The sequence below is a fragment of the Falco rusticolus genome, chromosome 9 (genome assembly GCF_015220075.1).
Source record: "Falco rusticolus isolate bFalRus1 chromosome 9, bFalRus1.pri, whole genome shotgun sequence".
NCBI lineage: Eukaryota > Metazoa > Chordata > Aves > Falconiformes > Falconidae > Falco > Falco rusticolus.
The window spans coordinates 30487032-30514361 of record NC_051195.1 but is presented as its reverse complement, the minus strand read 5'-3'; the positions used below and the strand labels follow the sequence as shown (position 1 = coordinate 30514361).

The window sequence follows — 27330 nt, the reverse complement described above, 5'->3', positions numbered from 1 at the left end:
TTTTTAATAATGGGTATTTCAGTTGTGCCTTAGTCATTTTCGCGCCCACACACACACCCCCTTTTTTTTTCATACAATAAAGTATGAAAGTAAATAAACTTCACATTGCACTTCTGGTTGCTTATCACAGTTAATAGCATTGGCTACCTGTGAAAACAGCAAGTTCTGCCTTTTTGATACCTCAAAAGAGCACAGGAGTTTGAAATCTTTTCAGGACTTGGTACTCTGATGCATAAAACCCAAACATGTAACTTAGCAGCAGTTCCCCACAAGCCTCTGCCTGTAGGACCTGCTCTCTCAATGCCCTCTTTGTTGCTGATACTCTCACCATAACTGTTGCCCAGCCAAGGCTACAGTGAATTAAACTACATTCTTCTTTTCTGAAACTCAACAGTTTTTGCTTGTGTTTGAGATTGATCAAACATTTGTTAACCATAAATTAAGTGCTTTAAAAAAAAACAATCATTTGAGAACATATACCAAGGCTGTTAACTTTCCACAAGTTTCAGCAGAGCTCAATAGCATCTCTGAGAGGAGACAGCCATTTTCATATACATATGTATATATATTTTTTATCAAAAGCACCATGAAAATTCCTTGTTTTACAGCCATGATGTCTTGTCATTCAAACTGTGGATAAATCTGAAATAGTAGAACTGAGAAATGCCGGTTGCATTAGTCTACACAGTTTTGTTTTCCCTGCAACGGACTAGTTGCCTGTACAGACATTCCTCCTCGTCTCACATCTGAAGGTCACCACTGCAATGACTTGGCACAGTCAGTCTTGCGGCTTCCTGATTTACTGTGAACTGTAGGCTCCTGCAGCCAGCAGCAAGTTTCTGCGTGTAAAATGGAGGTGTACAACTGGGGTGGATTTGGTCATGTATGTACCTAGTAACAAGTCCTGTGAATTTTCAGGCAAGTTTATGTGTCCAGTGGCTGTTGTAAAGTCATCGGTTTCTAAATCTTCAAATGCCTTCACAGCATCCCACAGACGAACTGTGTTATCCATTGAACCTAAAAAGAACAACAGTTAAAAGTCTTATATTCATAACAAAGGTATATTAAAAAGTTACTGGGGAGCAAGTTAACAAACTAAAGCTCAAAAAGCAGGTTTGCTTATCACTGTACACTTATGCCCTCATCCTGCAAGGAAGCAGACTTTAATGAGCCTCTCATATACTGAATGCACACATAAAAGTTCCCAGGATTTCAGTTTTCGTGTGATGTAACCTGAACGTCCTGTGGATAAAGCACAAACAACTACTTTCAAAACACAAGGGTATGGATCATGTCACCTAGCACTGAAAAAGTAGGACCATCCTGTGGGCTAGTGTCGCAGCACTCTCCAAACTAGGCAGCTGCAACAAGGTCTTTTGCTCTCAACGACTTAACAGAACCAGCCACAGCTGCACGGGGTCTACATCGGCCAACCCACCGCCCCTGAAGCCAGCCCACAGCTGTGTATTATCAGTGCTAATTAACCCAGCTGCATTCCTCTACAATTCCCCTCCCACCCACCCCCTCTTTTTTTTTTTTTTTTAACATTTCATATCTTATGTTTCTAACAATCATTACAACCTTTTTACAAATAAACTTTTCATATAGTCCGGACAACTTGTCCCTAAATTCATATACATATTCCTTCACTTTTATCTTGGGCTTTTCATCTACTGCAGGTAGATCACATTTCTTCTTATCTGCTTTTTTGGCATCTGGGATTTTGTTTTCTTCAGAGGGGGGTTCTGATGAACTTATAGTGCCTTGTCCTTTCACCTCTTGGGTCACACTTGACAGTAAGCTGAGTGAACTTTCAGCAGCAGCAGATCTAGAATACAGCACTAACACATCATTCTGTGTCCTGAAAAACTTAACATCTTTGTGGTCACCCATTTCTTCTTCAACTGGAGACACCTTCAACACCGGCAAGACTACTACCAGGCAGAGCAGCAGCCGCAGCTGCGGGAGCTACCCATGGCACCACACTGCTCCCGCACCTTCCCCCGGCACAGCCATCATCACTGGCTGGCCGAACCCGCTCTGGACCCGCCGCCACTGTGGCTGCTGCCACATCTGGCCGTGTACTCTGCCGCTATTGCCCATTGCCCTCAGTCTCTTAACTCCACAGCAGTCAGGCTTCCTTCTGTTTAATCCCAACGGCTCACCTTTACCAGTGTCTGATCCAGATCTCCAGGCTCTTCCCACCTATCTCAACGTGATCTGGACTGCAGGCTATTCCCACCTGTCTCTGCTTCATTGGGTGCTGCCATCACCGTTCAAAACTTCAAACATCCCTTGGCACAGCCATCACCGCTGTCGCCACTCATTACACTTAGTCTCATAATCTGAAGGGCCTCACACAGGACACCAGTTGTTGCAGCACTCTCAAAACTAGCCAGCTGCAGCAAGGTCTTTTACCATCACATACCGAAATACTCTTCATGCCAGTCCCTCTGCGGCCTTCTCCTTGTTCCTCCTCAAGTCTTCATTGGCTGTTCAACCTCTTAACAGAACCAGCCACAGCTGCACCGTGTCTACATTGGCCAACCCACCACCCCTGAAGCCAGCCCACAGCTGTATATTATCAATGTTAATTAACCCAGCTCCATCCCTCTACAGGCTAGAAGCCAGTTTCAGGAAATGTTTATGATTCCAGGTTGCATAATATCAGTTTCTTTGCTGATTCAGGGAAGATTGCAGAATTTTGCAAGCCCAGTAGCCTGTGCTTTAACTGGAGCACTAGCAGATAAGTTTAGGTAACCACCAAGCACCTGTATCTTGTCAGTTAGCTTTCACTCCTGCAGTAGTGGCTCACCAGGAATTATCACTGCACTCATTCAGGAACATGCTACTACATAAAACTAAAATATTCCTAACCTCATTTCATAAGGAAATTACCCTGATATAATTACAGCGTCTGTCCATCATTTCTTCTGTCAGTAACTTGAACTTGTTGCCTAATTTCAACCAGTTAACAGAACAAGTTTTGGGTTCATTAAGTTCCTATACATTTTAAGAAAACTATTCATTAAACACGGGGAGACAAAGTTTTGCACCTCCATGAAGGGAAAACTGGCAAAGGATCTCTGCTATATTAGACAGCAGAGAATCCATGAGGACAGACAGGAAAAATAAGCAGGCTTCACAAGTTCTGTTGCTTATAGACCTAACTGTCAATATTACATGCACATTTCAATAAATCTACCATGAATAGTAAGGGTGTAGATAACATCTTCTTTTGTATCACTGCCTCTCTCTTCTTTTGAGCCCTCCTGCGTGTCACACTCCCTTTCCAGTATCCTGCACCCTCTAGTCCAGCCACTTTGTCTGCCCTAAAGTTACTTCTAACTTCAGATTCCCCCCCGCCAACAGTGTACACAATCCCAACCTTCACTGTTGTCTAACTGCATAACACCTTTCCTTCAGTTCCTGGAAGAGCGAGGGGTCATACTTCACAGTCCAGCGAAGTACTCTCTTTGTACCAGCAGTTTTAAGTTGCTATTTTTGCTAAGCAAATGATTCTACTTTGTCTTCCTCAATTTAAAGAGCCAATTACATCATTCTCCTTCAGACTTACAGAACACAACAGAAACGTCACTTTTTCCAGTGGCTTTTACCTGATGCTAGAATCTCCCCATCTCTACTGAATCTGAGTGCATAGATAGTGTCAGTGTGCCCCTTCAATTCTCCAACCATCAAGCCATGTCCAATATCCCACAGCAGAACTCTTCCATCTGTTGCTCCAGTAGCCAGGAATCGTCCATTAGGAGAAAATGCCAGTGAATGGATTGGTCCCTAAAAGAGACATTTGCAGGGAGAGGGACACACAACCAAAAAAGTTAATTAAGTCTAATCACATTCAGTCAGCCAAGCTGTATTTGTTCTGAACACTGCTCTTCAGATTCTCGTCACAAAAATAAAATCACCTTCACACTGCGAGTGATATGCCTTTACCTTATGTCCAGTGAATATTCTTACACAATTCCCATTCAAAACATCCCAGAGCCGTATAGTCCTGTCTGCTGAGCCTGTGGCAATATAGTTGGAGTTTGGATGAAATCGGGTACACGTCACATCAGCAAGATGGCCAGCAAATATCCGTAAAGGCTGGTAGTGATCTGTTGCCCACAGACTGAAAATAAAAGTTTTATTAATAAAAAGAACCCTAATGAAGTTCAGCATCTGCAACTGTTGGAACAGGTCCAGAGAAGGGCCACAAAACCAATCAAAGGGCTGGAGCACCTCTCCTATGAAGACTGAGAGAGTTGGGGTTGTTAAACCTCAGAGTTGCCTTCCAGCGCCTAGAAGGGGCTTATGAAAAAGATGGGGACAAACTTTTTAGCAGGGCCTGTAGGGATAGGACAAAATGTAATGATTTTAAACTTGAAGAGGGTAGATTTATACCAGATAGGAATCCAGGAGGAATTTATTTCTTTTACAGTAAGGGTGGTGAAACACTGGAACAGGTTGCCCAGAGAGGTGGTAGACGCCCCACCCCTGGAAACATTCAAGGCCTGGTTGCATGGGGCTCTGGTCTAGCTGAAGACATCTCTGCTTACTGCAAGGAGGCTGAACTAGATGACCTTTAAAGGTCCCTTCCAACTCACACTATTCTATGATCTGCTGCACAATGAGGAATAAAATTAAGTAATTATGCAGTGGTTTCCTAATGGTCAGTTTATGGAATTAACAGGATCTGTTTTGGAAAAGTATACTTTTTCAGAAGGGAGAAATAATTAACATTCTGCCAAGTTGTTAAAAAACTGGAAGAGAATACTTCTAATCAGATGGTCACATAAGAGGACACCATTTCTTTAGTTGTCAGATAATCTGATGTGTGTTGAAAAGTAAAAAACCCACTACATAAACACATGTGTTCAGTATTTTAATGAACATGAAATAAATTTTATTTCCAGTAATAGGATTGGTTAGAGTATATCAGCTAATCACTTTCAGAGTTAATCCACCACAAATTGACTCAGACAAGCAAAAAATCCATCCAGTTTCTTACCGAGCCACTCTGTCATGTCCCCCTGACACAAAGTAATAACCATAAGGAGAGAATTGTGTATCCCATACTGGATAGTTGTGTCCTTTATATCCCACCAAACATGTGAATGTTTGGAGACTCCACAATCTGACAGTGCCATCCTCAGAACAGGACAACAGATAGTTCCTGTCACAGGAGAAAATACAACATATTACATATTGAACTTACATGTGGACTGTATAACCATTGAGACATCTATGATAAGAAAAACTGTTCACTGAGCAGCATCTGTTTAGCACATCACATGTAAGTCACCGTTTTAGTGGAGTAAACAACAATAAGCAATTCCAGCACAGAATCCAGTCCTAACCCCTTATGCAAAAAAGAGAGATGATTGGATGTTGATGACTAATTCTGCTGACACAGCAATACTGAGAAGAGGAAAAAAATACTAAAAACCCCTTAGAGCAGGCTTTTACTCAGGAATTCCAGTTATATGAAAAAAATTACTAGTAAACTGCTATGCTATGTTATTAAAAAACAAATCTTTTAGTATAACTAAAAAAATTTCAGGATTTATTGAAAGAGAATTCATATCATGTTCACAGTCTCAATTCATAATTTAGAGACTATATTTATGTTCCACACAGAGTTTACTTCTCAGCTGTGTTTCTGTGATCACTGTTTCCTGACTAGACACATGCAAAAGCAAAACTTTAGACATTTAAACCTCCTTTCTACTGTCTAGGCTTTCAAAATTACATAATGGTTTTAAATGTCTTATTTTAAAGATACTATTCCATATGTTTTGGAAATAAAAGTCTCAACAGAATATGAGAAACCTGAAGTCCAATAATATGCCACTCAGCCTGGTTTTATGTTTTGCAGCGCTGTAAGTGAAATCAATGCTGCAGTATTTTTCGCCCCTACAATCCAGTTAGTTAAACCCTAGCTTAAACTACAGTTTGAAAAAAAGCTGTTCTATTTTGCCATATAAGACCTGAACCTCAAAAAAGGTGCTGGCATCCTCAGCTCCAGTTGATTTCAGTAATAGCTGACAGTATTCAACACCCATAGCATCAAGGGCACTTACATTTGTACACAGTTTCCTACAAGCTGCATAAAAAAGAATTGCTTTAACCTTCTGGAAAAAGCTGCATTAAGAACATGTTTGTGCTCAGTAGCATATAATTAAAACTCAAAACAAGCAAACTAGTTAGCTCGTAAACTTGTTTTACCTATCAGGACTGAAGCTGGTGCCATAGACAGGTCCACTGTGACCATATAAAATCTTCAACTCACTTGCTGTTTTTTCATCCATGATCCTCTCCAAGACATCGTCCGATTCTTTGTCGATGAGACTGAGGTCTGCAATATTTCACAGTTCATGTACCATAACAATTATCAGGAGTTCAAAGATAAATGCCACGAACAGGAAAACAATATTGTCTCTAAAAGAGGCAAGTACGATGTGAACACGACAAAGTACCTGGGAACTGGTAAGTTTGAAATATACAATGGCATTTAAAATATTTTTTACCATCATAAAAGTGGAAAATAATGCTTTGTATAAATTATCATTTTCTTAGGTCTTCACTGATACACGTTATTTTTCATACATATATTTTTCAGCCTCCAAACACAACATCATCTTCGTGACAGAGATGCCAAATTTACATGCCTTTTTCAAGGAAGTTAATATGCCACAAACACGCTTTGCAGGCATGTTTTGACAGCTGCACACTACATACAACTTAAGTCTGTAGGCTACTATTCACTGAACGTCATGACCACATCTCAGTTAAATATCAAGATTAAGAAACATTTGCATGGTATCTAGCTTCAACCGCAACATATTGTCCCATAGCTCAACACCTACACAAATTCATGGAAACCAGGCTTCTTTAATTCTGCTGTTTATGTAAGATTCTCCTCCACCCTCCTCCAAGTTCCCTCCTACAACTTCCCCCAGAGTATCTCTAGTCTCTCCCCTAAATCACCTAAACCCAATTGTCTACTACACCCTGTAGTTACCATCCAGTTAAGCAGCAAGATGGCTTAGCAAGTTCTAAGCTCTGTGGACTGACCATCTCACAGCAGGTGTACACAACAATTTCTCATTCCTTTAAAAATGTTTTAATGGCAGTATATAAGATGCGATGATACATCTGTACACAAACTGTTTCTTCAAAGTCAAAGCATCTAACCACTAAATACAACTCTCCTGCCACAGACATCTTTCTCTGTTCACAAAAAACACAGCTGTCACAAGTAATGCATGCTCATATTAAGTGATATTGTCTTAATTACCTGCTGCTGTTTTCACACTACGTAGCTTTTTCGGAGTCACAGACCACACTCTGACAGTAGAGTCAGCAAAGCCTCCTACAATCATGCTGGAGTCATCTGTAATATCCACTGCAGTCAGACCCTACACACAAAATACCCACTTGTATTGTCTGTATCTTTTGTGATGCATTTCAAATATTACAAAGTCCTAAGCACTAATAAGAAAATAAATTTGACTTATTTACAACATAAGTGGGAATTTTTCTAGGATAGACATAGAATCATTTAGGTTGGAAAAGACCTCTGAGGCCATCAAGTCCAACCGTTAACCCAGGACTGCGAAGTCCATCACTAAACCACGTCCCTAAGCACTACATCTATGTGTTTTTTAAATACCTCCAGGGATGGTGATTCCACCATCTCCCTGGGCGGACACAAACACACAGAAATTCTTACACCATTAAAAATAAAGCTGTATAAATGAAGCACAGTCAATACTGACTAAACAGTACCGTTTTCCAGTTTTGCACTGAAACACATTTACTGCATTCTGTAGAATACACTGAGGGCCCCACAGGAAAAGAAAAAGAAGGAATTATAGCAAAATCAGAGCAAAACAAAGGAACATGGAAATTATGTAGTTTAAGAAGTCTTTAAAGAGAATTTTGAACATTTTGGAACAAACTTTGCAATGCTTATTCCAATTACTCCAATAACCCTTCTCTGCCAATGCTGTTAAGTCTTCTTTCTTTATTAAGAGTGATGTTTACAATTTTTGATTCCCTTTTCCTAATCACCCAAACTCTTTTTTACCAACCTGGTAAGCATTAAGGAACGTGTAGAAACAGATGGAGGGCAGACACTCTGGGCCAAGACGCACACGCCTTGCAGCTTCCTTCATATTCATTACTTTATCCAGTTTGTCAGAGTCTTTCAGTTCAGGCAGAGGAATTCTACAAGAAGCATGTGTTTTTACAGACTAAAAGCACCATCCATACTGTTTATCTCAACAAAGCAAGCAAAACCTTTGCATGCAAACCTATGCCTCAATATTCAAATGTGAAACAAGAATTAGAAAAAAATTAAAGACTATGTAGAAGATTAAGTGATGAGAATAAGAGCCAGTAGCTTTAAAGCAGTGGAACAAGGTAAATTAATATGACGTGGAAAGATTAGTGGGTAACTGAGTCAAAATTTTATCAAGGGAAACACAGACTGACTAGAAGGGCAAAGACAGGGTTATATGCTAAGCTTTCCATTACCTCCCTTGGAAGTCTTACAACTAAAGCTGTGTACAGCTGAACTGGCCAAAACGTTAAGAATGTCACATGAACAGCAATGCAGATTTGGCATGACAATACTGGATTTAACGAGACCTCTACACACTGTTCCCTTGGTACCTGTTTTGGGGAGGAGCATTAGGGTCTTGTTTTTTACTTTTTGACCCTACACTATCTTTCCTAGGTTTTTTCTTCTTTGGCTTTCCTTCCTCATTTTCTCCTTCTTCATCTTCATCATCCAAAGGCACATCAAACTCTGGTTCCTTCAGTAAGCCAAAGAAAACCTGCAAGCCAATAAAATACACAAGCCAAAATAGTATTTGCTGTTCTTCCTGAAAACTAATTTTTTAAATGGAAACTTTTCAATGTAATAGTCTGAGCAACAGAGCTGCCGCTTTAAAACTGCTATGTTTAATATTACCACATACATTGCTGGTAAGCCCATAACAAGTGTAGTACACATTCTGCTGTTCTCCCCAGCAATTGATCTGGACAACTGTAAGTTCTCCCACCATCTCTTAGCACCTCCTTAAAGCAGAACCCCTACAGCTTACATAACTTATGTGTATAATGGTGCAGTACCACACTGTCAAGATCTACACAAACAGCCCTCGCAGTAACTGGCAGTAAGAATTACATCTGTTTTACAAAAGACAAAGCCAAGTAGTCAAATGTCCATTTTAAAACCACAGAGCAATTCATGAGTGAGTTAAAGTTTAGTTCAGTGGATCAACTACAGGGTTGTCACTCAAAGGAGTTCAACAGTTTCTTCTACCAGACAGTGACACATCATCATCTCTCTACTCCTGCCAACAACCATTTGAACAGTTCTCTTCCTTTGTTCTGTTCATGCTGTCTTTTACGACCTCAAGTGACAACTGTCAGTCTACACTAATGTATCTTCCTGAAAAACGAGGTAGAATTGTTCAGTTACAGAAGTGCAACAATCTTTGCCTACCTTTGCTTTATTAGCCTCTCGTTTTGCCTCTCCAGCCAAGCTTCCAACCATAGCATCTATCTGTTGTTTACTGCGAGGCATTCCATCAAAGATGTCAATGTAAAGATGTTCCTGAACAATGTTCCAGATCTGATTGTTCTGCTTTTCCTGAAGATGCCTCTTCAAGAGCTGGTAAGAGTCACGTGAAATACGCAGCACAAACTTGCTTGTTCGGAAATCCAGCATGGTCTCGTTACCTTTCATATGTTCTTTTTTAGTTAAGCTAGATAACACACGCAGGTCATCCTGGTAATAGCACTCTTGATCCCCATGAAATCTATTGAAAATTTAAGATATGATAAAAGATTTATTACAAAAACATTATTTCTTAACTGCAACACTTACTTATGTTAACATGAAACATATATGCAATGACCTTTTAGAAGCTACTGACCACACATGGGATTAGTTTTCTGCTGAAATAAATTTCATCCTGGGGAAGATAAAAAGTGACTTACTGTATACAGTAAGAGCATTCAACAGTTAAAAAACAAGACAAAAAGAACACAGAACTGGAACCTGACAGAATTTCATACACCCAAAGGGTTCTCACCTGAAGTAAACAGTTACACTAACAAGCTAATTTACAGAAATAAACCTTTAATTTGTTGTATCATAAAGTACAGGGCATTTTTTAATTTAATTATGCAAGACTGCTTGGATGCATTTCTATCTGGTTCATATAATGAACATTCACATTTCACAGTGTATGTTTCTCGCTCTCTACTTGCATTATATAATAGCTAACATATATCTAGAGTTTCCCATTTTTACTCAAGCCATGTTACAAAATCATTGTGGCAAGTAATGTTTTAACTATTTACAGAACCATTTTTGCTGATCATATTGGAAGGTGACAAAATTATCCTCCTGAACTGAAATATTTCATAATTAGTTTGAACCCAGAAAATAAATTATATTTAATTTTCTTCTCAAATTATAAAGAAATGAAACATAGTAAGAGCACTACAAATTGTAGATTAGACCTAAATTAATTCCTTTAATCTCATCTGAAGAATTTCAATATATATGATATAACATTAGCAAATACTTACAGCACATATTACTTTGGCATCCCAGAGCAATTTTACAGTGCTAAAAAATGACCCCACAATCTTTCCCTAAAGAAGAAGCATTGATACTTTTGCAGCAAGGAGCCCATCAGCTCACCATAAGGACTATTTAAAATCTGCCTATTGACAGATAAAAGCATGTAGTCCGCGCATCTTTCTAACACAGGAGATTTGAAAAGGATTTAAGAACAGTTACTGTAATCCCTGGCACCATTACTTCAGATTCCAAATATCTTCAGCATTAGGGAAGAACAATAGTATGTACATATATATACACACACGCCTACAGTACTACGGTTGATAGATTTAATCAAAGTAGAAACACAACATAATGCAAATTCACAAATGAAAATTAAATTACCTTTCAAAAAAAGACTTTGCTTCACTCTCATGTTGATTGTAGACCAATTCCAAGTACATGTGTACAAAGAGAGGATAAAACAGCTGAGACAATTCTGCTCTATGACAGTCCAGGGAACACTCAATGAAGTGTTTTAATCCACTGTAGTATTCCTCATACAGCGTCGGGTCCCCCTGTTGGTTGTAGGCAGACAACACTGCACTCACATCTGGCTGATCTTCCACAACAACGCCTCTTTCAACTGCAAAAGCATTAGCATATAACAACAGCTTGCAAAACAGTCTTAAAAATCGAGCAAATATAAAATGGCTAACAACTCCAGCGGTAAGGTGAGGCACCTGAGCAAAACATGACCCCAAGTCTTGTCCTTGTTCAGCATTAAGTTTAAATGATAAAAATGAGAGGATGGTAGCCCATTATAGTCCAGCAGCCAATTCCTAGGACCTTTAGTCTTTTTTTTTGCACTTTCCCTGCCAACAGTTGCTTGTAAGGTATTTAACATAATGCCTAATTCAGCTAGGATGATCATCAGTGCATTAGAAAGTGTAAAGGAAGAAGCCACTAACATCTCCAAAATAAGTTATCTTTACCGCTAAGGCTAGAAACTCTTAAATGTGGAACAGAATCTTTCTAAGCCTGCAAGATATATCCAGCATAATTACTTTGTTTTCAGTAAACAAGCAAAATTCATCAAGTTCAACAATTCATTAAGACCACTACACAACAGTAACAGGGCAGTGGCTTTTTGTCACTTGCTAATACTTCAAGAGCTTTGTTCTACATAACAGTCATTAAAAACTTTCATTGTTTTATCTTCCATATAAAAAGTTGTATCAGGTGATAGTAGCCACAAGCTGACTTTACCCTATACATTCACTGGAACTCAGACATATCCATTCATGATACTGTTCCATTAAAGCTGCCCCACAGAACACCTTAATTAAAAATACGTAAGATTCAAATTATACAAAGGACATTTCAAGTACCCAGCAACTCAGTCCAGAAACGTATAAAAGCCTCCTCTACAAACATCCTATGACTCTTTCTTCAAAATGCAGCCTGTACATCAGGCCTCTGTTCTCATCCCTGTGAGCACACCTTGGACCATCATCTCTAACTACAAAGAAAACGGAGCTATGCCGTTAACTGAGAAAGGACACAAAGCCAAGGGGAAGCACCTTTCTGACAGCGCTCCCTGTGAACACGCCAGGTACCCCACCTTTGGTCCGTTGCTCCAAGAGGGCCACCCCGAGGAGACTCCGATCTCTTCCCGAGTTGTGTGAGGGAATGACACCCAGGGGTCCCCCCAGCATGCCAGGGCACGCCCTCATCTGCCGTCCCAGGGAGGCACGACCCGACACCGACCCTTGCGCCCCGGTCACGGAGAGCCTCCGAGGCTGCGAGAGGCACAAGGGTCCCCCACGGCCAGGGGTCCCTCCGGGAGGGGGCGGCCTCTCGCCCTGGGCAGCGACCCCGCCATCCCCGCGAGGGCCTCACCTTTCCCCGGCGGCACCGCGGCGACCGCCGCCACCCCGGGGCTGGAAGACGCGACGGTGGCGACGGTGCCTCCTATCGGGATAGCGGCGGCGGCGGTGACCCGGCTGAGCAGCGCCTCGCCGCCAGCGGAGTCCGCATCGCCGCCCGGTCCCAAAAGCCCGGCGCCGGCGGGGCTGAGGGCAGCGGCACCGAGGTCATCTCCGAGCAGGCGGGCTTCGCGGCGCAGGATCTCCTCGGACTCGCGGAGGTTGCTGCGCCGCAGGAACTGCAGCACGGCCACCAGCGTCTGCCGGTCCAGCGCCGCCGGGGAGGCGGCCGGGCCCGCTGCCGCAGGCTTAGGGGGCGCCGCCTCCCCACCGCTCCCCGCCGCCTCCCCCTCAACCGCCGGGGCCGGGGGAGCGGCGGGAGCGGCGGCAGCAGCGACTGGAGGAGCAGCAGGAGGCTGCGGCGGCGTCCCCGCGTCAGGGTCCGGCTTTACCACTACAACCTCCGCCGGCTCCTCATGCAGTGCCGCCATCTTGCATCGCCCTCCATTCGCCGGCGGCAGGTAGTCACCGTCAGGCGCGGACGGCCTTGCGACAGTCAGAGCAAAGAGCGGGTACTGCTGCCGCTGCTTGCCTAAGTACTCGCGACTTCGTTTTGCGACGCCGACGCCGCCTGCAGCGCTTTACGGCAGCGGGGGTGGTACGGGTCTGGGGGAGTGATTGTGAGGTAGCCACTGTGCTGTGGGCGTCCTGGCACTACATAAGCATAATTTTAGGTAATGACTGTGCGGATAGGAACCGTGGAGCTTAGCAGTGCTTGCGGCGTGCGTGTGCGAGAAACCTCATTCAGAAATGGATCGATTTGGTGTTAATTAACTACCGGTGCTCTTGTTAGAGTAGACCGAGGAGAGCCTTGGGACTGTATGTCGTTAGGGGCTGTACTCCGAATTAATTACAGTTGGGTCGCCTCGTTTTCCAGGTGCCTTTGATACCTGATACTGCTTCTTGTGTTAGTGTGTTGTAAATACAGAAGTGTTGATATTGCAGAATGAAAACCTTATTTTGAATGAAGCCGGTATTTTGCGATCCATGCGTTTTCGTGATGATTTTCACTTTTCCTGTATTTCGTTACACAGTCACTTAATTCTTAGTTGGAGGAATGACGAGTGTATATAAAAAAAAAAAACCACAAAACACCAACCCACAATGAGAAAAGTGAGCCGCAGGCTATGGAAACTGCCGCCCGTGGGCCGGACGCATGCGCAATGGCGCGCCGCCGCCGCTACAACTACAGTTCCCAGCATGCCCCACGCCCCGCCGCGCCTGCGCCCCGGGCGGGCTGCGCCGGTGGGGCCACGCTCCTGCCCTCCGCCGCGGGCAGCCGGCCCCGCGTTTGCCCCGCTCCCCGCCCCTAGCCATGGACATGGACGTCGGCTCTGTAGTCTCGGGGCTGTCGGGCGGGGATGGAGCAGGCACGGGCCCGGGCCCGGCCCCGGCCAACGAGGACCGGGAGATGGAGGGGGCTCCCAGCTGCTCGGGGTCGCGCCCCCTCCCCTTCGAGTTCGAGCGGAGCCGCTCGGAGTCCAGCGGCGATGAGGACGACGACGAAGACGAGGAGGAGGAGGAGATGGAGGAAGAGGAGCTAGAAGGGGACCCCGGGGCTCGGTTCGGGACGGACGACGGGGAGCTGGACTCGGACGACGAGCGGGAGGTGAGGGCCGAGGGGCGGGGACCGGCCGCCGCGAACGGCTCCGTCGCGCGCCATGGCCCGCTCCCGGCGTGCCCCGCGCCGCCGGGGGGGCGCGTGTGCGGCTCGAGGTGGGGGCGCGCGCTGCTTGCCGCCGCCGTGGCGGGGCCGCCGGGACCTGTGGCGGGGCCGGGGGGTGGCCCCGACCGGAGCGCGGGGCACCGCGGGGGCAGCGGTGCGGGAAGGGCGGGAGTGTGAGGTGAGGAGGGGCAGGCGGCCAGGGCGGGAACGATGTGGGGTGCGAAACGCAGCGTCTTCGTGTGAGGCCTGGCGTCTGCACAAGCCCGCGGTTACCAGGCAGGTCCTGTGAGCCGTGGGCGTCAATTTGCACACCTGTGGGGACTGAAAACTTCCAGGTGCGAATCTGGACACCGGCTTAGGCAGTGTAAGCCGTATGGTAATAAGCTTTTTATTACTGCCCAAGGCCATTCTGTCTGTCTCGCTTAAAAGAAAACCTTACAAACTCTTGGCATGACTGAGAGGATGGTAAATGGTGGCATGTGGGTGAAATAAATGGTGTCGTCGAGGGGAAGAAAGCCCCTCAGTCAGGCTTTGAGACAGAGGCAATGCAGTGGAAAAATCTAACATGTTACCTTTTTCAGACGGATCTCAGGTCATTGCCATAGTAGAAACCTGTTCTTTTTTTGAAATAGTAGACTTCCAACAGGAAAATTGATGTGAAACTACTTGTACACATTCTTAATAAGCGTATTTTGTAACCAGAATTCAGAGCAGTGACATTTCAGTCTTTGCTTCAATACAATCCCTAACCTTGTGTAGAAATAAGAGACAGTATTAGTTACGTATCTTGACTGGGGGCTCCAACATGCTTACTGAGCATTTTCAAATAGTGGTATTATTTGCTACCAGTATCTGCTTCAAGCTTGCTAATTATTTAATATTCTGTTAAGGGGTTTATCCAAAAGAACTTTTCCCAAAAGGATTGTTTACTTTTCAGATATGATTTGTGAAACAAATTGGATTGCCATTCACAAGAAAGTAAATTCGGAAGACTAGATGAAAGTCTTTAGAATAGGGCTGTATGTGAGGAATGATTGACCTCTTAGGAAAACCCATTTCTGTAGCATGTTGATCCTTAGTTTTTTCATAGTTTAAGGCTGCAATTTTGATGCTTCAATCAGGAAATCTCATGACTTAGCCTGTGTATTCAAACTCTTATAAACTGTCTTTGTTTGTAGCGTATGATAAATCTCACAGAGTTGACCCCTTACATCCTGTGTTCCATCTGCAAAGGTTACTTTATTGATGCTACGACTATTACAGAATGTCTGCACACCTGTAAGTATCAGTATTGTTATTCAAAGAGTTTAGTTGCAAATTCAAACAAGAATCGGCTGTTGAGATATTCGGGCTTCACAAAGATAACTGTTTGAAGTGAATGTGTGTTATGTTTATTCTGTTCCTTAAGGAAAACATATGTGTGGATATTGTAAGCATCAGCAAATCGTGAAATCAATCAATCGTGCAGTCAGTTTTACAGCCTAAGAAGGAAGAAAATGTAGGGAAAGATAAAGCCTAAGTAAACAAAAATAGAGCTACTACCTTTTCCTTTAAGTAGGGTCTAGACATTTGACTAACTGAGAAAAGACAGTTGAGTGGCTCTGAGTGACTGAAAGCTTTCTAAACTGTTGTTGATATGAGCTTGCTAATTCACAAAATTCAGTGAGCAGGTGTTGTGGAAGTGCCAGTTCAGATATGGAAACAGTTATATGCACCCATGGAACAGTCTGTATAATCTGCTAAGTAGAAATAGGTGGATAATAAAAAAATTATTTCAATTATCTGGTCTTGTTACTTTTTTCCTCAATCCTTGTGTTAACATTTTTTCCATTGCTAACAGAACTATTTTCTCTCAAGGCTAATAAAACCCTTCCTGTGAAACTGACACTTTCAGCCACACCCATGTTCATACCTGAATCCAAGAATCTTGGCTTCCTAGTCCTTCCAGCCACTAACACTACATAAAGGGAAAATGCTTCTTTGGGTTTTTTTCCTTCTCCCCCTGCCCTCCCCACTTTCCCCTTTATGGGGCACTGCTTACTGTTTTGATATATACCACACACAGTTCTCAATTTAGGAAAATGCACAACTTTAGTAAGGTCAGCATAATGTTGGAGGTACAGCTATAGAGGTCTCTTAGAAGTTTCCTGGTAGATGTTGTGGAAAAGTTTGATGTGTTCAGGATGCTATGGAGCTGATTTGATAGTTAGTAGGTTATTTAGATATTTCCACTCACTAGCTTTCCTTCCAAATTTTTAAAGTACACGTAAAATACAATGGAAGTGGCAGAATTATACTTACTTACCTTGGTTCTTCCACCAGAACTGTTTGTAGGGTGCTTTTCAGCAAACCTGTTGTCTGCAGTAGTCAGTGTTCTCTTGTCTTAGCTCTACTCTTGTTCTGGGTAACACAATTACAACATTGAACATCTACCTTTGCATCAGTTGGATTAGGATTATTTGTAGGAACAATCCTGAGTATTCAGGAGTTGTGTATTCTGTACAGGCAGAGAGCTCCTGTTTACTTAAGTTTGGAAATTGACCTATTTGCTTCATTTTGTCTCTGACAAATTTCATTTGAGAGATCTGGGTGTAATAGCTCCTCTTGTGTAAGAGGTGGTATTGTACAATGGACATGTGATTTTTATGGGGTTTCTTTTCTTTACAGTTTGTAAAAGCTGCATAGTGAGACACTTCTACTATAGCAACAGATGTCCAAAATGCAATATCGTTGTACATCAGACACAGCCCCTTTATAATATCAGGTAATAAGTTAATGCTATTTTTCTGTGTATAGTTTTTTCAAGTTTTGCTGCTTTATTTTAATTGTTTAGTTTTACAGACTTGTGATGCTTTCCTATTTCAAATGAAGGAATAGTTTAAAGAAGTACATTGTGTTCTTTGTTTATACAAGTTGCATTTCAATAGTGAAGGTAAAAATACTCAGTTTCTTGTTTTACCTAGTTTATATCCCTTTTTAGGGTTTGTTACCACTCACGCTGGGTATTTGTATGCATTTAGTCAGTGTTACAGGTGATACTAGATCTTAACTATTTGCTTTGATGTCCTTTTACACAAAGCTTTGTTGGCATGGTATACTTAGGTAATTGTGAAAAACTAGTTTCAGTTTGTCATACTGTTCATGAGTTCTTGAAGGGTGGTGCTTTTTAATTTTGCATAGCTGCTTCTGTTGGAGCTATGCTTTCAGGACATGAATTCAGACAGGTACAGAGTTGTTGCTCTGCCACTCCTTATGTACATCAAATTGCAATAGTGTATTTAGCATCCTTTGTTACAATTTAACAAAAACTATTCTCTATTGCACCAAAGACACTTTTTTTTTCCTTTTTAATAGACTGGACCGGCAACTGCAAGACATAGTCTATAAATTAGTTGTCAATTTGGAGGAAAGTAAGTCCCTTTCTTTATTTTATTACCATCTAGAGATTGAAAAGACTGAACAGAAAGCAGAGTAATTCAAAGCCCCACTTCTGCTCTGGACTCTTTAAAATAGTTTTGTGATGTTTGGTTATAAATCTTAATAAGTTAGCTGTGACAGCTGACATCTTTCTGGCTGCTAAATGCTATTAGGAATAGCAGTATCTACTCTTATCTCGTGAAATACAGGTGTAACTGTATCCAGATAATATTTCACAGTCATGCCTCATATTTTTGTATAAGTACAGAAAATACAATTCCATGTAGTAAGTTCACTTGGCTCAGTTGAAAAAAAAAATTGCTAAGACTGATTCTCTCAAATGCTTTTATTTTTTCCTCACTGCCACATTTATTTTTTTTGTCTCATTTACCTTGAACTTCAGGAGCTAATGAATCTGCACAGTTCACCTCAGTGGACTGAGTGAAATATACTCATCTAGTCGTATATATGGACTATAGATGGTATGAAAATAGTCATGACAGCCAGAAGGATACTAGGTTTTGCAGCTGTTTCACTATGTTTTATGGCCAGTTTCTCTGATTTCTTCCACAGTTTTTACTAACAAGCTTTTAGTCTGGTTATTTTAAGTGTCCCAGCCTCACATGAAATACTAGTGAGAGTGAAGGTCTGTAGGAACTTGACAAGTTTTTACTGCTCTGACCATTGGAAACTGTATGGATATTATCAGCATCTGAAATAACATTCCAATCTGTTCTGTATTATGTGTTTTTCAGGAGAGAAGAAACAAATGCATGACTTTTATAAAGAAAGAGGATTAGAAGTGCCCAAACCAGGTGAGCCATGATCACTTTAGAGGACGCTGTTAAGGAAATATTTACTGTACCGTTTATTCTTAAGGGCTTTCCTTGAAATATTAGCTCACAACTGAAGAAAATACATAGTATTGGAAATACAGGATTCTTAGGTGTTTGATTACTGTAATTTGTCACAGTTCTTCAATTACAGAATTAGATGGAACTGGCAGCACTTAAGCCCAGATTGTGGTTGGATTTTTTTAAATGTTTTATTTTCCCTACAACCGGGAAATAACACACATTTTGTATATAATTTCATTTTCTGACTCTTAATAAATAGTAGATGTTACAAAGGAGTAAAAATAGGAACTTTGAAGTCTGTTGACAGATGAGGGATCATTCTAATTATTTTTTGTCTTACTATCAAATAAAGAGCTCTTTGGGGAAGTGCCATGCTGAAAGCTATTGAAATGCTGGTTCAGATACACAGCATGAAATGTGTAAAGAGCAGATTTAGTAATTTAAAAAAATAGGATTAATTGCATGGCCTCTTTTTCCTTCTGAGATCATCTGTTTTGCTTGGTGCGCGTTAGTGTCTTACACTGCTTTTATTTCAAGTTGTGTTTGCGTTTTGGCTATTTGAATATTTTAGCTGTCCCGCAGCCAGTTCCAGTGAGCAGAGGAAGACCTCGAAAAGTTCTGGGCTCTGTGTTCCGGATCCCACCAGAACTTGATATCTCCATACTTCTGGAGTTCATTGGGTGAGTTGTGGGCAAATGTAGGTGCAAGTGGCTGATGTGAGGGTGCTGCTTGGGTGTGTCAGACAGTTAACTGTCTCTTACTTATCGCTGAATGTGCATTTCTTCCATCTCAAATAGCAATGGGGAGCTGGTTTTAACTTAGTGCAATATTGACAGCCAACCATGCATAGCTAGATGATGCAGATAATTAAATGTAAAAGGTGTGTCTTACTCTGAAAATGGCTTCCTAAAAAGAATAGTTTTAAAAGCTAGATGTGTTTATTTTCTTTTTAACAAAGTAGTGTAGTCACAGTAAACTGAATGATGAAATACCTGTCTCTTACACTTAACTTAATCCCTGTAGGTGGTGGTACTATTAATGCTGGCTGTGCTGGGGGACTTGCTCATGTAACTTGGACTGTGACTACAACCAGGGTAGCAAGAGCAGCATTCCGCTAAATGTTAAAGATGACTGTAGTAATGTGGCCTGACAGTTTCACAGCCTTTAATGAATTATGCTAAAACTCAGGGGTGGGGGTGGGGGTGTGTGGATTTCCAGCACAAACACTTGAGTTTTTTTCAGGAACACAAAGAGAAATTGTATTGCTTTGGCCATATGCAAATTTATATGTTACTGATCGAGAGAGAGTAATTGAGAAAGGATTGAAAGCTGTAACTACTCTGCTAGCAGACCCTCAGTTGTTGCAGGGAAGCAACCTGACTCTTGTGCAGCCTTTACTCCTCTATCCAGATTGTGGCTGCTTTTGGCCTGACTTGGTCTGAGCAAAATGTTCAGAGACCTCAATATGTAATCATGACAGACTTACACAAATGATTTAAAATCAGGCCCTCAGAAATAGGGAAATTTTAGCAGCAAAGCATACCATCTTGATTCAACCTCACTGTTTATAGACATCATGTCCAAGTCTTTCTGTATGTTATGACCAGTGTCTCCGCTGTGTCTCACGTTATTCAGAGTACAGAACAAATTTCCTCTATGGGTAAATTGTGGTTAGGTGGGTGATGGTCTGTGTGGTTTTTGTTTTGTTTGCTTTATTTTTGTATTGCCCATCATGTGAGTTCATTTTTTTTGAAGTAGATGAGGAGTGGGACTTCAGGAAGAGAAGGTCATACCGCTAAGCCTCTAGGGAACAGTGCCTGACTGTACTGTAGAATATCTCTGAATCCACATACTGACTTAATTTCAGTGTTCATTTTCTTTATGTCTGACTTGAAAAAGTGCTGAATTCTCACAAGCACAGCTGAAAGCACTGGGAGTCATGACTAAAACTGTAGTATCAAATCCAGTCTTGGATGTCCCAAATTGGGCACTTGCAGTTCTTTGTTACAGTGTCTCGGATTCCTCCTTTTAAACAAGGTATTATACTACTATTCTGCTGAGAGGGGTGGTATGGAAATACATTCAAGTACTGAAAAAATGAGACTGAGGAAATTGATAGTTTTGCATTAAGAGCAGGATTGTCATAAGTAAAGCCAAGAGCCATGTGTTGAACAGGAGAGGAAAGCAAAGACATTATAGACATTATATAGCTGTTCAGAGTGTGACTGTTGTGTATTGTACTCTCAAAAATTAATATAGTTTTTAATTGTACTTACAAAGGCTTTTCTTCCCTTTAATGAATGTGGTATAAAATACATGATGTAATTAGTGCAGGAACCCAGTGACCTGGTGCTCAGGCAGGCTTTTTACCCCATTGGGTGAAACACGATTAAATGGATATACACAGACATAAGGTAAAACGCTTTGACTAAAATTTCAGTAGAAAAGAGTAAATATAATGCTATTTACCCTACATCTATGTTGGGTTAGGAATGTGTGTGCTGTTATTTTATTGCCTTGGCTGTGGCTGTATCTTACGAAGCCGCCATCTAGATACCAGTTTGAAGGCTGCCCATTCTGGGACCCACGATGGGTGCCAGCCACTGGCTGTGCTGGGCTGGCAGGCAGCAGAGGGAGCATATGGAGTAAAGGGGCACTGAACTGTGCTTTTGTACCAACAGCCCAGTGCCCTTGCCAGTGATAATTTCACTGTAAAATGACTTTAAAAAAAATGAATTCGATTTTTAGTTCCAAGGATGTCCCTTTCAGGTTGGAACACTTGGTGATTGTAGGAAGGCTTACATAGATTGTTGTGACTGCAGGGTTAGATACAGTTTGAACTCACTGTAGTGGAGGTAATTTGGTTTACATCTCCACTACAGAAGTCTCGTGGTTACTTCCCTGCTCCTGATTCTCGGCAGGTATGTTTTTGTTTTTTCCAACCAAGGGGAAGATGTCAGGTGACTTGGGCCTCAAAACTAGTAAACATGTATCTGCCGTGAAACAAGATGACTTTTGAATCTGTGTTGTTGTATTTGTTTTTCTAGTACTTTGTTCCAAGCTTCCACTCCAGTGTTGATAGGAAAGCAGGCAGTATTGTGCAAATATAATCTATACTCTGCGAAACTGTCCACTGTGGTTTTGTTACTTATATGGAAGGAAGCACAGAATGTTTCTAACAACAAAAGTATGATGGCTTAACAGCATTTACTTTGTATTTTTAATGACTTTTGTTATCTTTTGATCTTTTATACTTTATATATTTGAAGGTTAATAGTTTTCTTCAATGGTCAAAATCAAAGGCTCTGTCTTGGTGATGAGAGATTAAGAAAGCATTTTGGATAAAGAAAACTTGAAATTGATTGCATCGGCCAGCAGAAATTGTTACTTGGAAAGTCTGACCGTCTATATTGCATCTCTAGAGTATATTTTGTGGTTACCTGTGGCGGTTGAACTGTATCAAAGAAAATGACAACTGTAGTGGACAAGTTTTTCCTGTTTGCTTCTTAGTAACTTCAAATTTCATTTCAGTGGCAGAATTTGATGATAGTTTTACTTAACTCTGTCTGATAGCTGGTACATATTTAATGACGGGATACTCCATTACAGTAACTTGAAGTGCCATGCTAATGTGTGGTCTGTAGAAATATTACAAATGCATTTGTTTACTATATCAAATGGTCAGTAGAAATATATATTATACTATATATAATAAGTTGATTTATAGTGATGTTCAATTTCAGTGCAATTAAATACTGCGGGTTTTTCCTCTCTCATACATACATACTTGCTAATGCAATACAAGAATAGTGAAATGCCATGAATTGCTGTTAATTAATTGAGAAATTTATATATCGCACTACAAGATGGAGGTGTGGAGTGTAGATGATCAGTAGTAGGTCACATGCTCAGACTCTGCAAATCAATGAACCTCTGTTGAAGGCAGCTGGGAATTTGGTCATTTGCCATATTTTTGTGTATTCCACCTTCCAGAGAAACACCTGCTGCCTTCCTGAGTTCCTGGATAACATTAGAATTAATCCTATGATATAAATAGTCTGGAAGGCCAACAACTGGCCCAGAAAGCCTCTTTGGTGGTTGAGCACATTCTGTTAGCAACTTCTTGGGTTCTGTCTGTTGAGGTTCCAAATATCAAGGATGATGAGGTATCGATGTTTAAGCAGCATTAATACTAAAGCCTACTCCTATGAAAATTAGTGTTATGTTGTGTTTAAAAAAGGCTTTAGGCTGTGTTGGTTTGGTTTTTTCCATCTTGTGTAGACAAACCTTAAAGTCATAGATAGCTGAATTCACAGGAAAAACGGAGTACCAAATAAAGGGTAGGAGGAAAAAAAAAGTAAATTCAGTCTAGTGTGTGAGGTTCCTCCTTTCATTAAACTCAGATTTGGAAAATAAACTTAATATGCTGGACTACAAAATCAATAAGTCACTATTATAATAAAGAGCTTGAGGGTGTTAATAACTATTAACCTTAGCAATATTGACTGTGTTTTACGCTTGTTTTTCAGAGCTAATGAAGGCACAGGGAATTTTAAGGTACAGATATGGTTTGATTTTTTTTCTCTTGCAATTTACATCAGAAATATGTATAACCTGTACGTATTTGATTTAGTTTGTTTTTCTTACACTGAGAACACCCTGAACTTTCATCAGCATAGCGGTAACCAACCTTGGATTACGGTGTACTTTTACACCAATTATTGTATAGCATCACAGAATAGGAAAAGAATGCTTCTGAGGCTACGTAATTAAAGCTTTGGTGGGAGAATGGGAATGATACTGATGAAATTTCACCTAGGTGATTGCAGCTTGTTATTCTTGCATCTCTGTCCAAAAGGTTCACAACTATGGCTTTTACTGGAATCCTAAACAAAAGTGTAGACATTGTCTAAACTACTGGTTTTTTGAAGATGATTTTTCTACTTGTAGTGGAAAGTTATTCAGAGGAAACATAGCCTGAAGTATAACAATAGTATAATAAATAGTTATGTGCTTAAGCATATAACAAAAAAATGTACAAATTGTCTAGACAGCACCATATGCTTTCTTACTCAGCAGAAAGGTTATTCTTTTCTCCATCCCTTCACTAACATTTGCTGTCTGAGCAGTGGCTGTTCTGCTAAACAAGAAATAGTGTTCCCAATCCCATGCTAAAGAATATTGCTGTTCTTCTAATAAAGATCTTACTGAGCTACTTCAGTACGAATTCATAGAGGAACTGCACATTGTTTGCTGCCTTCATGATTTCATGTGCTGTAGTTAGAGGTGCTCAGAGTGTGTCATTCCACTATTCTGGCTAAACATTTAGAAAACAAGACTCTATTCAAGGGCAAGAACGAGATGTAATTTAAAATTACTCAGTATATGTTGCATTTAATCTTTCATTGTATTGGAATTGTAGGACTCAAAACATGGAATGGCCCAGAATAATAGAATACAAGGGACACCTAACTGGTAGGGTTAGCAGGAGAATTTTACTGCCAAAGAATATGAGAAAAAAGTGTATTAGTAACTTAAATATGAATTGTCCTGATTGTACCATTTTACTAATTTCCGTCATGTTTTCAGTTGAGTTGATTTCTGATCAATATTTTTTCAGGCACGAATCTGAACTGTTAGATTTGATTGCAGTTATTCATACTATTTTTAGTAGTAATCCCATTTGTTACGGCAGAGCTTAGGAGGCAAGTTCGAACTTTCAAATACAGAAATAAGCATTTTCACAAAGGTGGAAACATCAGTATAGATTCCATCTCCTTGCCCTTGTATCACCTCCCATCCTTTCTGTCTTATATTTGCCCTTCTTTCTGCTTTGTTTTTTATCCTCTTCATTTTGGGCCACACAAGAATGACTGCAGGGTAGTACAACCATTTTTCTTAACTTGTATGTTGTATTATTAAAACCTGTGTCAGCCACTTAATTCCTCTGAAACATCCCATTCCAATGTGAGTAGTTTTGCCTTGCTTGGCTCAAACATAATTGAGTTTTTGTGATTCAGGAAAGGGATTTTTGTGTGTGTGGTTTTTGGCTTTGGGTTTTTTTCCCTTTTAAGCCACACATATTCATGCTCACTTTAACTCTAGTGCTATGAGGATGTCGAAGATGAAAGGCTGCCCACCATTACTCACAGTGTAGACTAAAGTGTGACTCAGTTTATTTGCATATTTAGTCTTCTACATCATCTATATGAATTTTAAGAAATACCACATCTTATAACTGGTATTTTTCTGCAGTATTTTCAAATTTCTTGCTGTATGTTAATGCCCTCTGCTTCACACTTTCTCCTCTTCCTTTCTATTCTTACTTTCTTCGCCACACTATCTCCATGCTTTTTTATTCCACTTCATGACTACTCCTCTGCCTTCCAAAACCTCTTTCATATCCACTTCTCACAAAACATACCCTGATGCATTTGTAGCATTGCTCTGTCCTCGATTACTTGCTTAGCTGTCTTTTATTTTTCTGAACTAGGTGTTGAACTTCATATATGAAGGATTTTCAGCCTTTTTTTTGTCTTTAAGGGGTTTGGAGGCAGGGAGAAAACAGATTACAGGGTCCATGGTCATAAACTGTGATTTATGCATGCAGCAAGCATAAATTCAGCATCATGAACCTTGTAGCAGCATGGTTCCCTAGATCGGATCTGATTGTCATTTCTAGCAGTTGTACATTAATAAATCAAACTGTTGTTCCAAAACCACAGTTATCATGGGTACATATTTAAATTCATGATTGAATTCAAGGGTAGTCCGTGACTCTCTGACCCTTCTTTCAAACTGAAAGAATATGATGAACAGGGATAGTAAATCACAGCTGTTCAGAAGGCAACATAAAAATCCAATTAATTGACACAAAAGGTAATCCATTTATCACACTCAGTGCAGTCATCTGCTCTGCCTTTGTGCCTCTTCGCTTATCCACCCATATCACTAGTCAGCTCTTTAAAATTTTATCCGTAGAAGGGAAACCCATTAAAATTTTTGTGGCTGGCATAACAAATGTTTTGTCATTGCAGTCCTTGCTGTGAAAGTATTTAGAAATGATACAAAAAGATTTCAGACCGATCTCACTCTTGTGTTCTGCATAGTAGTGTATTTAATTGATTATGGTATTTCATGCGCTATTAAGTTGATTCGAGCCCAAGTTATAATAGTTCTAGACTGCTAAAGGGCTTAAGCTCCTTGCATTGTAAAATGACATGGTTTAATGATCTGAATCATGTTTGGTACACAAGCCTGATTTGGGGAAAATAAGGAAACTAGGAGACAGTTCATGTGCTTCTGATGAGTAAATGCTTGTGGGGGGAGAGGCTCTTAAAATGCTGTGTAATACTGATTTTTTTCTATGTGGAATTAATAGCAAGTATCATTCTCCAGTGCCTCAGTAGCAAAATAGGACTGAATTCAGTAGCTGGTTATTTTAAAATGTTGTTTCAAACAGCAGAAAGTTTGAATCTGGAGTCATAATACATATTTAATCCTTTCGGTATGAGGTAATCTGGAAATAGATCAGTGAAAGTTCCAAAAATTTAAGCTGTCTCCCTTTGTTAACGGGTTTGGGGTTTTCAAGGGATGACTGAAAATGTACATTGTCTTTAAATCTTACATTTATTCTTTGCAGCCTTTGGAAAAGAAGTTTGTGCGTGTTTCTGGGGAGGCAACAATTGGACACGTAGAGAAATTCCTCAGAAGAAAAATGGATCTGGACCCTACTTGTCAGGTATACCCTGCTTGTAATGGCACTTACAAGTTCACTGTGATCAGTGTAATGCCTGTGCTTCAGACAGAACATTTCCATTGTTCATTAGAGTCCAGAGGTAAAGTTAGGTTCTTCTCAGTGCAGTAAGGATTAAAAAATAAAACATTTGAAATCTTGTGATCCACAAGAAACAACTCTCCCAACTCATTTGCAACATGCTTAAATTTTTGTTATTCTTCATTATTTGTTTAGAGTTTCTAAAGTACCACTTAAGATTTCAGCAGATTAAATTCAAAACGAAAAGATACTTCTGTTTCAAAGAAAACTGAATACATAGACAGGAAAGTGTGTGAGTGTGGGAAGATATGAGGGCAGAGACAGGTAGGAGCTGAATAACAGTAAGATTTAACTGAATATTGAAGAAGCAGACATGAGCTAAGAAATCCTAACACTGTGGATGTATGTGTTAAAACAGAAGGTATGAATGAATGCAAATGTAGGCACACGCTTCCAAGTAAGAATTTAAAGGAGCAGGATATGGTACAAAAGAATTTACCTGCATATTCCTCAAACATTTTGTAGGAATTGCATGTCAAAAAGAATTTTCAGTTCTTCGGTGTATTTCAGCAACAATTCAGTTCAGATACAAAATGCTAGGCAACAATACTATAAGCTGCATTTCAGGTGAAATCCCATTGTTCTATACATTTTAGTTCAATTCTACAGAAAACTCCTCACTAAATTATTTTCCTCTTTCACGTTCACAGCTTCAGATTTCTCTTTGGGTTTTTTTTGTTTTTTTTCTGTGATAAACTAATCAACCCGAAATGTTCACCTCCCAGGCTCTTTCCTGATGAAGAGCTCTCACTGTAAAGCTTCAAAACCTGTTACAACCTTCTGAATTAATGACTTTGAACATCATACTGTTGAATCCCTTCCTGTATCTATTATTTCAATCCTCAGAATGATCCACTTTCCCTAACTGATTTTCAGGTAGTACTTTCTGTGGAAATTGCAACCAGCCTTTTACCACAGAGATCTGACCCTGGCACATCCCTCTTGACACAGCCCTGTGGGACCCACAGATCAGGCTGCAA

General features: G+C 40.7%; 2 protein-coding genes across 2 annotated transcripts in view; one reads left to right on the top strand and one right to left on the bottom strand.

Moving 5' to 3' along the window:
• Nucleotides 1-479: 479 nt before the first annotated feature.
• TAF5 (TATA-box binding protein associated factor 5) lies at nt 480-13628 on the bottom strand. The gene is made up of 11 exons (XM_037399846.1): nt 12488-13628; nt 10991-11231; nt 9518-9833; nt 8680-8843; nt 8097-8232; nt 7301-7421; nt 6229-6358; nt 5012-5176; nt 3955-4132; nt 3618-3795; nt 480-1017 (listed from the first exon to the last, which is right to left on the bottom strand). Exons 1-11 carry the CDS (start codon nt 13002-13004, stop codon nt 800-802), a joined length of 2364 nt encoding a protein of 787 aa, XP_037255743.1. The 5' UTR covers nt 13005-13628; the 3' UTR covers nt 480-799.
• A 160-nt stretch (nt 13629-13788) lies between these two features.
• Nucleotides 13789-27330, top strand: part of PCGF6 (polycomb group ring finger 6) — a 28421-nt gene continuing 14879 nt past the window's right edge. The window contains exons 1-8 of the mRNA XM_037399308.1: nt 13789-14182; nt 15418-15517; nt 16907-17003; nt 17594-17649; nt 18412-18471; nt 19085-19193; nt 23043-23070; nt 26156-26254. Of these exons, the coding sequence (XP_037255205.1) occupies nt 13889-14182; nt 15418-15517; nt 16907-17003; nt 17594-17649; nt 18412-18471; nt 19085-19193; nt 23043-23070; nt 26156-26254 (843 nt within the window). The 5' untranslated portion in view covers nt 13789-13888. The remainder of the gene's footprint in view (nt 14183-15417; nt 15518-16906; nt 17004-17593; nt 17650-18411; nt 18472-19084; nt 19194-23042; nt 23071-26155; nt 26255-27330) is intronic.